Raw genomic sequence first — 16,539 nt, 5'->3', positions numbered from 1 at the left:
CACCTCCTCAGCTCCCTTCACCCCTGCACCCTTCATCTCTCCACCTTCATCCTCACTCCTTTACCCCTTCTGGCTGCACCTCCTGAGCTCCCTCCTTGCTGAGGGCATCCGTGTTTTGTGGGACCAGCTCTTTCCTCCTCCCCTGACTAGCAACAATGCCTAGTTCTCCTTCAGGCTCATCATTTCTTTCCCAGGGAAAATGCACCTGATCACACCTCTTCCCTCATTTCATACGATGACCTCTCTATGTCTGTATCTCTTAACCTTACAACCTTTCCACTGAAGCTATGGTTACAAATGCCATTTTACATGTAACAGTGTCATTTGCTTTATCATCTATCACTTAACAGTGCAGAAGTCGGGGATCATGTTGTTTCCCCCCATTATTAACCTCTGTGTCTGCCACAGAGTAGACACATACACCCTTTCTGTCCACCGAATGACAGTAAATGAGGGACTGTTCAAACACAAACACACACATAAACCCTGGCAGGCAAGCAGAGGACTGACAGAGGAGTGAGATCATCTCTGTGAACTTTCCCAGCTGCCAGCATTTGTAGTAGCCCAGGTTCCTACATAATTGTTGTCTTCCAAAATCTTTATAAAACACTCTGGTACACACACACACACACACACACACACACACACTTGTTTGCATGAGCTTGCACACACAAAGAATATCAGCATTTGGGTGGTTAAGGTTGCTGTACTCAACAGTGGAAATTACAGGTTTTTGAAGCTGATCGTTGTTTTTAATAACCATGGTTATTAAAAATCCCTGGAGCTAAACTATTTTGCATTATGATCCTGCACAAAACGTCTAAGTTAAGCAGGATCAAATCGGTCCTAAGATGCTGGAGGAAGCTGATGAAAACACTCGGTTCATATACGCAGGTAACAGCTTTCTGGTAAGTCTTATCGTCCTCCTGGCAAACTTTTAAGAGATGGTGAAAAAGAGGAGCAAGCTTCAATGAAAATGAAATAGTCCCCATTTCTCTGTGGGTTTTAATATGCATTTTTATTTTATTTTGTTACTACTGCTATGTAGTGTGATTTTTTTTTTAAGAAATAGAAACAGGATTTTCTAACAGAAAACCTATTTTACATTGTTATATAGCCTTGAGCATTCTCTCCGGTCCTTGTTTTCTACATATGAAAAATGCTGATCAACTCCACTGAGGTGTCAAAGAGATCAGGTGTAGAAAGCAGGCAGCCCTGTCGCTGGGCCCGGAGAGTATGTGTTCGCTGCTTCTCTCTCCCTCCCTGCTTCCTGGTCCAATTCACGGTGAGAGCCTCTACTTGATCCTGGATGCTACATTTATTCTAATGGTTATTTGTTTTAAGTTAAGAAAATTAAAAGAGACTTTTAAAGAAACAGAGGGCTTAATGCTTTCATTTGAAGCACACACATGTGCTCGATGATAAAACTCCTGCTTGGTTATCTTTAGACTGTTCTTTCACCAGAACAAAAAAAAAAAGGTAGATTTTCAAACATGAGGAAAATAAGTACCATACTTTTCTGAGATTCTTTCTTACACACACATTTTCCCCCATCATTTCCCGCTCCCATCCTTCCTTCCTATACTTCCTCAGAGGTGGAGAATGCAGTTACTCTCAAAACCTCTAAAGAATTTACTAGTATTAAAGCTCCAGTTAAGTCTCTCCACTGTTTGGTCACAGGGTTTTTCATTCTGTCCAAAGCTGATTGAAGGTCTTGTAATATGTCTCTGTAGCTGTTTCCGTAATGAGCACTCCAAGTGTAGAGAAAATCATAGGCAGGTTTCCACATCATCTATAAAGAAAAAAAAGTATTAGATAGGAGTAGTTTGGAAGTAGAAAAGCAAGGAAATATATTTTTTTGGAGCTTCATGATCAAGTCAAAATGAAAGCAAAAATCTATTTCTCTAATTTCAGATATGACTTTAATAATGCACGTTATGAGTCAAAGAAAGACCAATATTCAACACTACTTTGCTTTCCCCAAGCACCTACCCATACCAATGATGTCATTGTTTCCATAGAAATAAATGTACGTCAAAGGGAAACTTCGCATTCAAACATGTATGTCATGGTAACCAAGGCAACCAGGCTCAGAGAGAATAGAGACAAAGGCAGACCAAATAAGACAAATTGTAGGAATACACACAACACATACACACAGAACTTAAAATGAATTTTCTCAAGGAAAGCAATGCAGTGAGCCCTGCACTTATAATTGGAATATTTGGAATATAAACTTGATTACTCACTTCTTTTTTGGTTTCACTAAACTAATTCAGTTGTGATTCCATCACTTGCAAAATGTAGGAACACAGAGTCTGAGCTAAATATTATGCAGAATTGCTCTTTCAAAATAGAACCTTGCTTAACAATAATATCACATGAAGCAGGGCCTTGGGATATGATTTTTCACCCTCCTCCAATATCCCCAAATAGTCCACACTTGAAAGTAAAAAAATTGAAGACCTAAATAAGGAGTCCTATTATGTTTGATTCAATCCAAATAAAAGACTCAAAGCATATTTTTATGTTATTTTTCCAAATGGGCATTCCTGAGGGGCCACAAACATTCCAAATCCTCACCTCTCTTGACAAAGCTCAATCCTGTAAGATAAGGAATAAAAGATAATTATCAATGTTATACCAGATTAGGGTATATGATGAAGCAACAGAAATCATCTCAATTTTTTAATGTAAGATTTACCCTTCCCAATCAGATTTGTAAAGAATTTTATCTTCCATCACTGTTAGAATATAAATAAGGTATTCTCTCATCTGTATTTCAGAAGACTTACATTGAAACCAAACCTCCCAAAGAACAGGTTGCCAGCCATGAAAGATGAGTTGAGTCATAATATTAAAAACCTTGTTGTCAGACTCAATCTTGGCTGTCACTGTTCAGATACTAAGAAACCCAAACAAATGTATTATCCTGGAATGGGCATATCCTGTCTGTAAAAGCTCTGGAACCTACATTCCAAGTTGCATTCGTTTAAAAGTCCCTGATACTCGACTAGCTGGTACTTTATTTGTCATGCATTGTTTAAAATAATGGTGTTTAAACCAAAGGCTTCTGCGATTAAGTCCCTTAGTGATTGAGTCTCATAAGAGCTGTATTAGAGACATAACAAAGAGTAACTGAGAGCATTTCAGTAACATGGGGATGGCACAGGAGATTAGCAAAAAGTGTACAGAAAACAGGTATCTGAAGAACTGGGAAGGGGTAATATATAGGTTGCCCTTAGATTCAAGAACCTTTATAGTCAGAAGCAGCCAACATGGTTCCACTGACTTTCGAGGTACAGCAATTCACTTTCCTGTCAATTGTTCTGCAGCAGGGCTGTGAACTGCTGTGTACAGAGAAGCCCTGAGGCACAGTCAGGAAGCAACTTCTCAGAGCTGTGGAGGGTGGGGAACATCCCGGTGATGCAGAAATTAGAAACTACACATTCAGAAAAAGTCCAATGATACATCTCCTCATAAGCTCACACAGAGTGCCACAAAATCCCCTCAAATGTGGCCATTTGTACTAATCACAAGATAGTTCCAGCCAGTTCTTGCAATTCAGAGAAAGTTGGTTACAATTCTGAGTTCTGGGCCCTATTTAAGAACTTTGAAAGTGTATAAAAACTTTTCAAGAGTCCCTTGAAGGGTTTGGTGCCTGTAGCACAATGGTTACAGTGCCACCACATACACTGAAGGTCGTAGGTTTAAACCTGGCCTGGGCCAGCCAAACAACATTGACAATTGCAACAAAAAATAGCCGGGCATTGAGGCAGTTGCCTGTTATCCCAGCTATTTGGGAGGCTGAGGCAAAAGAATCACTTCAGCCCAAGAGTTTGAGGTTGCTGTGAGCTGTGACTACATGGCACTCTACCAAGGGCGACATAGGGAGATTCTATCTCAAAAAAAAAAAGAGTCCCTTGAAGTAGTCTTTAAGAAGTAGTCTTTAATACAAGGAGGAATATTGCCATAAACTCATTTCATGTTCTCTGGAGTCTAAATCTAATCTGGCTAAAAATGAGTATAATAATTTTGGACTAAAAACACTAGGGCACTGGAAAACCTCATTATTTGAATTACAATATAAGCAAATTTTTACATCCAATTTTTATTCCTCATTATAGCAAATTAAAACTGAATATTTTTTCCGTACAAAACTTGATCTTCCATATATGAAATCACTGGTGAGCTCAACACAGTAAAATACTTTTGTAGCTCACATATCATCACAATATTCAAAATGTAGCATTGTTCATTGATTATGTCACTTATTGAATCAAGATTTATTGAGTAACTACCACTACAAAAAAAATTGTAACAACAAGGAATAAGTAAGGACTATAGCATGGTCTTTAGCATAGAAAAGAGAAAGGTAGTTACACACACTCTGGTCTAGATTTTGATTTAAATCCAAACTTTGAAAGATGGAGAATTTAGGGTTAATGAAAATTAAAGTGAAAGCACATATAAAATACTCAAGAAGAAATGTTAACCTCCTTTGGCATAAACAGAAACAATAGGATGTTAAAATCCTTATGGAGTAGGGGGACATAATTAGACAGGCAAGTGTCGTCATGAGGAATTGAGAAGAAATGGGAACAAAAGCTTAAGTCAATAGTTATGTACTTTATATGCTGGTAAATATTAAATTTTTGGAACGATGCTTTTGTTTTCCTCCAATAAGCAAATCGCTACTAGGTGTGTAAATATGACTTTTTCTATATTGGACTTTGCCTTGACAAAACTTGATTAACAGTGCAGCTTTCATCAATACAATAAATAGTCTAATAAGTTGCCTTTTCGTCCTTTGTGAAATAGATAAATGATAGGTGGATTCAAGTCCCCAAATACACTCTTAATTCTTCAGCATTTTAAAAATATTTTATTTCACTTTAGTTTTCTAACCAAGTGAATTTATATTATCCATGGCGAAGGCACAAGGGTGAAGGGCAGAGACACAAAAAGTAACTTGCATAAAATAGCAAACAACAAACTCTGAGAAATTATTCCTGAAAATACACACCTAGCAAGATCATAAAAGGTTCTACATTTTGGAGTAAATTACAAAGAAAGTCAAGTCATTACCTCTGGAAATGTGTCAAGGAATAAAACAGGTGGAAGAAATAATTTCCCTAAGTTAAGTCCTCCAGAGAGACTGCTGAGATCTCTCCCAGGTTTATATTACCTTACCTCTATTCAGTGTTTTAAAAATAGTTCTTCCTCTCTTGCTCAATGTTATGATTAAGGGAAGATGTGCAGAAACTCTGTGCTTATGCTTCAACAAATCAAAAGGACAATTAATGACAATTAAGGTTATGGGGGGGAGGAAAAGCAGAAAGAGGGACGGAGGGAGGTGGGTGGGGCCTTGGTGTGTGTCACACTTTATGGGGGCAAGACATGATTGCAAGAGGGACTTTACCTAACAATTGCAATCAGTGTAACCTGGCTTATTGTACCCTTAATGAATCCCCAACAATAAAAAAAAAAAAAAAATAGTTCTTCCTCTCTTGCTCAATGTTATGATTAAGGGAAGATGCGCAGAAACTCTGTGCTTATGCTTCAACAAACCAAAAGGAAAGCATGCTCTTGAGGGCTTATTTTTGTTAAATTATTCTTAACCACAAAACAAATTCTCTCAGCTGTCTCATTTCTACCACAAACATTTGCGACATGGGCTGCGTTCTTAGACCTCCATTCTTCCATTTTTTTAATGTTAATCTTACGATGTTATAAATACATCCTTAAACAGGCACAAGGCTAATGAAAGCGTAGTGGTTAATTTCTCATCCATGTTCTTTGATCCGTTTAGACAAACGGCACCAGCATCAGTAAGTATTTCATCTATCAAGTTGAGCAGTTCTCCAAATCCTAGCACTTGTGTGGAAGGAGTATGTCTTTTCTTTAGATTATCTTCTCTAAAGAGGAATGAAACAAGGAAAAAGTAATAAGTCAGATGCCAAAAGAAATGTAATAGGAATAGAGACACAAAAAAATTTAGTTTTCCAAATTTAGAGTGCTTATTCCCAGAAGCGAATAAGACTCATTAGATAATGCGCTAGATAATAAAAGGCACCATGAACAAAAGCAATTCGGATTTTAGCCTGGCATTCTCTTTTTTTTTTTTTTAGCTCATAAAATAGGAATAGCATAAGAATGCAATTGGTTTTAACTACCTTTAGATAATTACATTTTGCCACATTAAAGGATGAATAATCCACCTACTTTCTTCATAAAATTATGGGAGCTGCATTTCATTTTAAGTACCTTTAGCTGAGGAAGTATTTAGGCAAGTTTGCTTTATTAATGAGTGTTACATGTGTGCTGTCTGCAGTATGTCACTTACAATATCCAGATAAGCCTTACATCACCTGTGATTATTATGTGCACAAACGTTTACATAAAGATAAGATTGCTGTTATCTTCAGAAGAGAAGAAATCCTATCTCCTCATGAGAAAGATTCTGCTAGGTTAAAACTTAACCTGAAATTCTCTTGATAAAGTCTGTTTGGGGACAGTGCGCTAAGTCTGGTGGAAGAACCAGAGGAAGATGGAGGACCCGTTCCCGGCTGCTGCATCTGTTTGTGACATCGCAAAAACGTCCAGCTCGCGCCGTTCTCACCAAGTCCTAGGCAGAAGGAGTTTTCACTGCCTCTCCATCACCGTCACTCCCTTCACCACCACCACCAACACATTTGTGGTGACACCTGAAAGCTGATTTTAAAGAAAATTGGCTTCTGTCATCATTTTTTAATGTAAGATCAAGACAAATAAAGGAAAATATAACAGCAACAGCTTGGGATTTGGAGGCACACAGCCTGGGTTGAAATCTAGACTATTAACTTTCTAGCCCTAGGATCTTATATAAGCTATAAAATTTCTTTAGGCTCTTATTTCCCACCTGGAAAATGGGGGCGGGGGGGAGGGAGTATACTCAATGCCATAAAAGCATTGGTATTTAAATTAATGGATGGAAAAGTTTCTGACACATACCAGGTTCTTCATTAACATTAATTGTGGCTGTATTTGAAGGTAAGTAACAAAATCACCGTTGAATATCTAGGAAAAGAATCCAGATCGCCTAGGTATAAAGCCAGAGTCACTGGCTTTATAGAGTCACTTCACTAAAGTTATTGCCATAAATATAGTTCCGTATTAAGCAGTTCCAATAGATGCTGATTTAAGTCTTACCACTCTTAGGACTTTGGTTTTCTAAAATCCCTATTGTTGATGTTTTCCAATAATAAACCATGATAAAGAAAACCTGAAATAGTAAAAGTCTACTAATATCATCTCTAAATCCATTTGAAAGTGTCTTTATATTTAACCTAATATAATTATTACTTTTTGATATCAATCAGTGGTGTAATGAGACATATAAGGTCTAATTAAATCAAAAATCACAGAAATACAGCATTACCCCAGGAATTTCACTGTACTATCTTTATTTGCTTTCTTCCACCATTTCAAATGGGATATCTTTTTAAAATTAAAGGTTGTAGCAACAAGTATAGAATTGTACAAAGTAGACTATGGTAAACTAAATAATATCACTATGCCTAATCCCTAATTCAAATAATTAAGATTTGAAATACCATTCTGTTCACCTTACCAGTGGTGAAGGAATTTCCATGTAATACTTATCGTTTTCTTAAGACATTGTAAATACATTTATCACTGAAAACCAATGAATTAAGTATCAAGGCTAGAACTAAACCAGGCCCAGATATAGAACCAGACAATTCAACACTGCTGTAAGTAGAATCCTGGTGTCGCCAGGTAAGCCAGATAACTATCATGGTCCACGGATATTCCTTTTACCTTTTGTAAGAGAGATTTTTCCCAGGAAAATTTTAAATGTTGTTAAGCCTGTAAGAAAAGATGATAGCCAAGACTCTCTCCATTTTCTTCATGCCTTACTGTTCTGCCAGTCTCTCAGAAGGGAAACCTTGATACCATTGCTGACTTTTTCATTATTTCCATTCCTTCTATAGTAACTCTCAACTGTATTACTAAAAAATTACTATACTTTATTCCCTTTTCCCAAATCATTCAATGTTATATAGTAACCGAATTCACCTCTTTTCATTTCCTCTTCCTCTTCATCAAAATAATAAATAATATGCATTTAGTGATTATAATATGCAAGGCATTATTCCAAATATTTCATATATATTCTCTCATTTGATCTTTTAAACATCCAATAAGTAAGATAGCATTATTCTTCTCACTTTACAAAAACAATTAGATTCTTGGAAAAGTCAAGCAATTTGTCCAAAGTTTTAGGCTAATGGATTGTAGAAGTGGACCAGAAATCCAGCCAGGAGTCTTAACCCCTGTGTTCAAGGAGTTATTCTTTGGTTCCAACATAGACACTGAACACATCTGCTCATCTCTCAGTCATTAAAAAGATGAATTATCCTCTCTAGCTCACCTCTTCTCAGTGTTCTCTAGAACTTGTCAGTATCTAGAAACACTAACATCAATTTCTAATCCTCTACAATGATTCATAGACTATCTACCCTAAAAGATGTGTCTCCTGCAGCTACTGACCACTTTGCTCCTGTAAGTTAATTCTGAAAGGGCTTTAGCATCATACATCACAGTGGTAAGGACTTCATGTTAAACAAGTAGGTCACTTTATAACTATGTAACCCTCTTGGCATTTTCTTAGTTATGTCTTAGCACAATAACTAAGAAAATGCCAAGAAGGCTATGTTAACCAGAGTGATGAAAATGTGCCAAACGGTCTTTGAAACTAGTGTATGGTGCCCCATGATCGCATTAATGTACACAGCTATGATTTAATAATAAAAAAAAACTATGTAACCCTGAAAAATTATACAAATGTCACCCTTTGTTTGCCTATATGTAAAAAGTAAATAGTTATAATGCCTTCCTTACAAACTTTGTTGAGATAAATAAGATATTGTAAAGAAAATGCTCTTAATGATTAGTTGACATTCAGTTAACACTCAATAATGATAATAACTATCATTCTCATCTAATTATGTACTTCTTTAAAAAATTGTAGCAATTTAGATATAAACAGTTTATCCTGCTTCCTAGATCAAAATAAAATTTATCTTTAAAGAGAAATAAATTATGTTTTTAATTCTGTTTGTGCGTATTTAAAAAGAAATAGCTCCTGCATCACTGCTGAGAACTGATAAGCCCTGAACACATAGATGAACTGAGTACTGAAGGCAGGGACACAGAAGAAGGATACTAAACAAACGGGGAGAATTCCATGCAGAATCTTTCATTGACTTATACAAAATGAATAAAATTAGCTGTTTGAGAATCACCCACTTTAATCAAGGCATAGAATGAAGGGCTCTGAACATTCAACCTGCCAGTCAGAAAATGAAGAGGAAAAGATTGCAGCTAGAAGACACAAAAGAGAATTAGATCTGCATTGTGCATTGATTAAATGGTGACCACAAAAAATGTAAAATACACCTTATCAAGTATGACTCTCTATGGGTAAGTGGGTTCTGAGTGGGAAAATGTTACTATTAGGAATGGTAACTTCACCAGGCTTCCATTAGGAAAGTGGCCCATTCTGACAGGCAGGTAACAAATCCTCTTCAACAGGACTATTGGTGCCATGGTCAAGGGACAGCCTCGTGGGCAAAGATAATTTTAAAAAGAAAGTGAACTTTATGTATTCTTGGTGAATAAAGTTTTTATTGAATAAGACAGAAAACATAAGCTATATTGTCAGACAAAGGGCCAATTGTCATAGAGGATAATAATCCCTCCAAGGCTATGTAAAGATCATCCTTGAAATCCCAGTAAAATACAACCTCTTAGGAGGCTACATTTCTAATATTTTACTGATTCTTTTAAAAAACATTAAAGCTCTAAATATCTTCAGAAAAACTCCAAGGAATTTTCACTAACTTTCACAGAAAAATCTTGGCAATAGTTCACATTTTTGTATAGCACAGGCATATTTGTTTTTCAAAAGAAACATATTTGGTTTATAATACGATTCTAGGCTTTATGGTATTATAAAATTACAAAGTCATGTAAAAAGTTGAGTGACATTTCTTAAAATTTCACTTGAGGAAATGATGTTCTCAGAAACCTACAATGAGAGGATTTTTCTTCTTCTTAAAAAAAAAATAAGAGGCTCTGCGCCCGTAGCACAGTGGTTATGGAGCTATCCACATCTACCGAGGGTGGTGGGTTCGAACCTGGCCTGGGACAGCCAAACAACAATGACAACTGCAACAAAAAATAGCTGGGCATTGTGGTGGGTGCCTGTAGTCCCAAATACTTGGGAGGCTGAGGCAAGAGAATCGCTTAAGCCCAAGAGTTGGAGGTTGCTGTGAGCTGGGAAGCCACAGCACTCTACCCACAGCGACATAGTGAGACTCTATCTAAAAAAAAAAAAAAAAGAATAAGAACTGGTAAAAGTATTCACAAAAATCTGAAAAGTATATTAATATACTTCAATCTTTCACCAGCTTGAGGCTTGATAAAGATGTCAGAGCAAACTTTGGTAGTATCATAATGTGACTTGGAAAAGGGGACACATCCCAGCTCTGCCCATATCTCCCAATTCTGTGCCTTGGCTGCCATATTGAACAGTGGATAGGGGAGGGAAGGTAGAGTGTAAAGGTTAAAGGGCATGGGCTGCAAAGTCAAGGTCTGTGCTCTAAACTTGATTCCATGAGTTTGTAGCTCTGCACATTTAAGCAAGTTATTTACCCTCTGTATATTTTTAGAATATGAGTATCTGTCCCACAAGTTTTTGTTGAAAGGATTAAATCAGTTAATTTTTGTAATGTTCCCAGAATAATGCCTGGCACAGAGCAAGTGTCAGATAACTGTGTGTTAGACACAATAAAATTAGAACAAAGGGAAGAGAAGGAAGTTGGAAAGGTGAGAGAGTAAGTGAAAGAGCCTGGCTGTAGGTGTTGGCACAGAGGGAGCAATGTTTGGCACCTGTGCCCACTGAGGAACTGAGACAAAGGAAACCAAAGCAGCAGGGAACTGGTAGACCTTGTTATCTCCCCAACCCAATGCACTTCCCTCTCTCTACACATGCTACCCAAAACTAATATCAGTATGCTTTCAGATCAATTGCTAGACTTATAAAATGATCACATTTAAAAACCATCATTGTTTAAAGAGGAAAATAACTTGTAGAGCTATTTTCAGGGGAATGGAAACATTAACATATATTTACCCATCAGTTAAGTGGACTCACAGGCAAAGATTCCTGCAGATTATTGAAAATGATCTTGGGCCAATACACCATGAATTTCTTTCAAAGCATTTAACAACATGGATGGGAGTGATGACTGTTAGGATTAATCACAATAACTAGAACTAGAGCCCATACAAAGATACCTTAGGGGCTTTTCTTTCTGTCTCTGGGAACTTATGAACCTCAGGCAGAGACTTAGTCATTTATGATTGGGACTGTGCAAAAGTAAATAATGGAAAAGGAGGCAGTGTGCCGGCCTCCATCAACATGTGGAGGAAGACAAAGTATGAACACCACAATTAGAGAGAAGCCAGATGCTTAAGCGGGCTGACAGAATAAATAACTCTCTGATAAATAATCCTCACCAAAAGTCATTCAAAAACAGAGCCTTTTTAAGGAAAAAAAGTAGTTCTACTTAATCAGACAATTGTTTAAATCGAAACCAGAATCTGAGGCACATATCCCTTGTTCTTGCTTCCTTCTTATGGGTTTCTCATCTCAGCTCATTCAATGAACACTTGAGTCCACAGTGTGTACCTCACCTGATGCTGTATTATGCTTATTTCTAGGCTGCAATTCCCTCCTAAGTCTATGAAGATAAATGTAGTCTAGGAGGGGGAAGCATGCCCTCAGCTCCTGGCTGCTCCTGGATGACGAACCTTGTTTTCAGAGGAGTTCTGGCTGGAGAGCCAGGCTCTAGGAGCCTAGAAACCAGCCTGCTGATACTTCCCCACAGCTGCCAGGATTCAACTGACTTGATTTGATTCTTTACTGTTCATGCAAAGGTGTCCAGAATACTCACTTCAAAATAAGAAAATTTTCTCCAAATATTAATATCCAGCTCCACGCCTCAAAACAAAGTGGAAAACATAGCTTTTGCTCTTACCTTTCTCTCTAATAGGAGAGAGAATATTTTCCAAAACTTCAATATCTTCAAATGCTTACATTCACATGATAGAAAGATACAGCAGCCCATTTTATGTATGCTCGGCACTGGAATATTTTTATTTCAGTAATAAAAATTGACTCACATTTCTTTATGGTAATCTATAGAAAATATTTTATCTAACTTGTGCATGCATTTGTTTAAATATTAATAAAAACACTATTTGCATGGTAAATATTTACTTTGCACTAAGTACTGTTATTATGCATTTGATGTCTATATAAAATTATTGTACAAAAAAAATTGGGAAGGAGATAATGAAGCTCTTAGGTATCTATCTCTCCTTCCCAGCAGCTCCACACATCTACTCTCTTAATGCTTCTTGTCCCCAAGCATTAGCTATCACAAATGACTAAATTTATACCTGAGGCTGATAAATACTTACTATATCTCCTTCCCTTGTTCTGACTTGGTTCTATCTATTCCCTTTATTTATCTGTTTTATACCTCATATACTTCTAGACCTTCCTACATGACCCAATGTAATCAATTCATTTCATCAAAGACTATGTTAATATGAAATCCAACAGGAGAAACATCACTATTTTAAATGCCTTTTGAGAAGGACGTGTGTCAGGTACAGTGGCTCATGCCTAGAATCCCCTAGGAAGCAAGGGGATTCCTGAGCTCAGGAGACCCCTTCAAGGCAGGCACATGTGGCCTCAGCTACACAGGAGGCTGAGACAAGGGGATCTCTTGAGCCCAAGAGTTTGAGAGTTTGAGGTTGCTATGAGCGATGATGACACCATAGCAGCACTCTACCCTAGGTGACAAAGTAAGACTCTGTCTAAAAAAAAAAAGAGTGATTTGTGTGCGTTTCTGATTACTGGTGCAATGACTTCAGTGAATCCCCTTGGATACTCCCACAATTAATCTATGAATGTGTAAGGCTTGATTACATTTGCTTTATTTGGTCTGCAACTTTTCACTATTGAGTTAAATTTTTAAAAATCTTACCTCTCCAGCAACATCCCCAGATTTTCCTCGGTGAGGATTTTCATATGCCTCCATTTGTTGCTTTGTGAGTCGTACTAACTTTTCAGCTAGTTCCCTCCAGCCTTTTCCAAGTTTGACAGCTGAAGTCAGAATAGCAGCCTCCTGGGTGAGATGTGCTACTAACCCTTGGCAATCCATCTTTAGCAGAGCCTGCAGCAAAGATTACGTGTCATAATTAAAAGCAACTAATTTGAGCTTTCTTCTATATTAGATTTTTCATGACATATTCTAGGAATGGAAATCTTTTTTAAAACACACATAACACATATAACTGAGTTTTCTAAAACTCAAAAACTTATTTCACTTTTAAGTAAATTCAACATGGAAACTACAGTGGATATTACTAAACCAGAATCAGGAGACGTTGGAGATGTACTCAGTGACAAATTGTAGGGTGTTAGGTAAGCTACTCAACTAATATGCTTTTATTTTTGTTTTTTTCTTAAATCATAGCTGTGTATGTTAATGCAATCATGGGATACAATGTGCTGGTTTTATACACAATTTGAATTGTTTTCCTCAAACTGGTTATCACAGCCTTCACAGCATTTTCTTAGTTATTGTGTTAAGACATTTATATTCTACGCCTAGTAAATTTCAAATATACCCTTGTAAGATGCACCGTAAGTGTGGTCCCACCAATTACTCTCCCTCCACCCATCCTCCCCCCTCCCCTTCCCTCCTCTTCCCTCCCCCTCTCCCCTTTCCCCTTCTTCTTGGGCTATAATTGGGTTATAGCTTTCATAAGAAAGCTATAAATTGGTTTCATAGTAAGACTGAGTACATTGGATACGTTTTCTTCCATTTTTCAGATACTTTGCTAAGAAGAATTAATCATATCTTTGATTATTATAGCAGGAAGTTAGTCTAGACACTTCCGAAGGTACTCTGAAGTACCAACAGTCCCTAATTTATCAGACCAGGGTTGATTATTTCTCACAAAAAATAATGCCTTGCTTTACCAGAAGATGGGCTATGGGATTTCTCTACAGTGATCACACAGGGGATAAACATTATTCTGTTTTTCATCAAAAGATGATTGAAAATGTCCCAGAATCATGCCTGTTGAATAAAAATTAGACTCTTCTTCAAATTGAACGATGCTATTAATGTTTATACCTTTTAAAAATATATAAATTAGAAAAAACTCATTAACCTCTAATACAATTGTGTTAAAGATAAACCACAGGTATTAAAGGTAAAGTACTGAGTCTTCTACAATGCAAAAATAAGAAACCATCATACTATTTTTTTTCTTCCTTTATTAGGTATTTGAGCTTTGTTACTCATCATCATGTTTCAAAAAAAGTCTATAAATCTCTGTTTTGCTTTGAGGACATTTAAGACTAGGAGATTACACTTATCTGTAACTTTTCTCCGTTCAAAGATGCAAATAGAATCGCCCTTCTTTATCTGGGAAGGAGGCCTGACAGTACAGATCATAACAAACCCTACATATGCATGTCTGCTATGCCTTTCCCTATACATTTACACTGATTAGAAAGTTAAATTTAAAAATTACGCAGTAGGAAATTAACAATAACTAATAATGCAATAGAACCATTGTAACAATACACTGGGATAAGTTATGTGAATGTGGTCTCTCTTTCAAAAGAGACATTGGGGTAACTGAAACCACAGAAAGTGAAAGAGTGGGCAAGACCACTCTAAACATGTTTGGCAACCCCTCTCATTTAATGGCACAGAGAAACTTTATCTACCAATAGGCAATAATAAATTATAATGAATGACCAAGTGAGGCAACTTTAAAGCCCACAGTGTTCATTCCCATGGAAGTATACAATTAAAAGGCGTAGCCATGGTTTTTATAGAAACACTCTACTGAGCCATACTTTCAGACTGAGGAGTGACGGCTTCACTGAGAAATAATACTTAGCCAGCAGGCCCCTGACGGTGCTTTCAGGGAACTGTGAGGTGGGTATCCAAGTTTCTTGTTTTAGGGGAAAAAAAATATTCACTCTGAGTCACAAAAAAGCTTAGTTTAAAATTAAGTTTCATAAACTACAGGACTTAAAATTAATCACATAATATCTGTATTTAATGATTTTTAAAGTGGATATGGTAGCAAAGCCACTTCCTCTAATCCTCCATAATAATTATGAAAAATTGAATCTGATACTGAAGTGCCTTAGAAAAGGTCAAGTGTCAAGTATACGAGGACAGCCAGTCTCAAGGTCTAGAGATGACTAAAGAGGTTAGACCCGCAATCTTGCCAGCTTTATTGGCTCTCTTCTTGCCATTCCAAATAAATACATAATCCAAGAAAAATGTACACTAACTATGCAGATAAAATTTCAAGTGACAACTCTATGCCCCAGGCTCTACTACTTTGCTCCTCATACAGAAATCCTGAAGCCTCCGCTGAGTCACAGTATGAGCTGTGGCTCTCCTTTGGGAACTCCTCCCTTGAATAGGCTTCCTGACACTTTGTCTAGTTAAGCAGCCACTCAAGCCACTCTACTATTATCCTGCCCCCCTAAATTGCAGGGACGATTAGGCTTAAATTCTCAGACCATTTGGACGATGTAACATTTTAAAGCCACTGAGAAAAACCTCACAATTTTCCATTTCAACCTTTGTAGGAATATACCGAACATGAGCTATGAGAGGCAATGAATTATTGTAAAATGCATGTGCAGCCTCCACCAGGTAGAGCCACTTCCGCTGAGATGAACTCTCTGCTGAAAACATTCAGTGTCCACGACTATGATGGCCCTGACATGTGGGCAATGCAGCATGCTGTAACAAAACTGTCCACCTAGCACCTGGGCAGTGGAGCTTTTAAATTGTAACCCCTGTCAGTATTGTTGTAGAATCATCAAAAAATCATAATAATAATGGAGAGAAAATGTTTCATATGTATTTTTCTCTTTAGTATATAAATTATTGTTAGTGTCACAAATTAAATTTCTCCAAATGTTTTCTCCTCCTTTTATGGCTTGATTAGAATTTTGTATGATGAATCTCACGGGTCTCCTATAGAGCACTGTCCTTTCACAGTTATAAAGTTCTGTGAAATACACACATAAACATATGGATAATACTTACACAATCATTTTTACACACATATTTTGTTTCAAGAAGACATAGCAGTTTTAAGTATAATTTTGGAAAAGTGTTTTCAAATACCACCTCTAACAAAAACTAATGGTGGGGCCCTCAGCAAGTAGCCTAACTCATGAGACTTGGCTGTAAGATGAAGATGCTACCTCTGCTTGCCCCATAGAGTTGTTATATGGCTAAATGAGATCATGTGTACCAGGTGTTCAGCACTACAGGAATATTAGGTACCATTGTTTTTTATTGATACGTTCACATTTGAACCATTTTTAGAAATACGCTCTTCATTTTTAAA

At 37.0% G+C, this 16,539-nt stretch overlaps 1 protein-coding gene across 1 annotated transcript in view; it reads right to left on the bottom strand.

Moving 5' to 3' along the window:
- Positions 1–1,566: 1,566 nt before the first annotated feature.
- The window catches only part of MACC1 (MET transcriptional regulator MACC1), a 61,831-nt gene continuing 46,858 nt past the window's right edge, over positions 1,567–16,539 (bottom strand). Inside the window, exons 4-5 of the mRNA XM_053609535.1 lie at positions 13,125–13,313; positions 1,567–1,792 (exon numbers count right to left, since the gene is read on the bottom strand). Coding sequence (XP_053465510.1) covers positions 1,580–1,792; positions 13,125–13,313 — 402 coding nt within the window. The 3' untranslated portion in view covers positions 1,567–1,579. The remainder of the gene's footprint in view (positions 1,793–13,124; positions 13,314–16,539) is intronic.

Source organism: Nycticebus coucang, chromosome 11 (genome assembly GCF_027406575.1).
Source record: "Nycticebus coucang isolate mNycCou1 chromosome 11, mNycCou1.pri, whole genome shotgun sequence".
NCBI lineage: Eukaryota > Metazoa > Chordata > Mammalia > Primates > Lorisidae > Nycticebus > Nycticebus coucang.
Note: the sequence above shows the minus strand (reverse complement) of the source record. Positions and strands in the feature narration are given on the sequence as shown.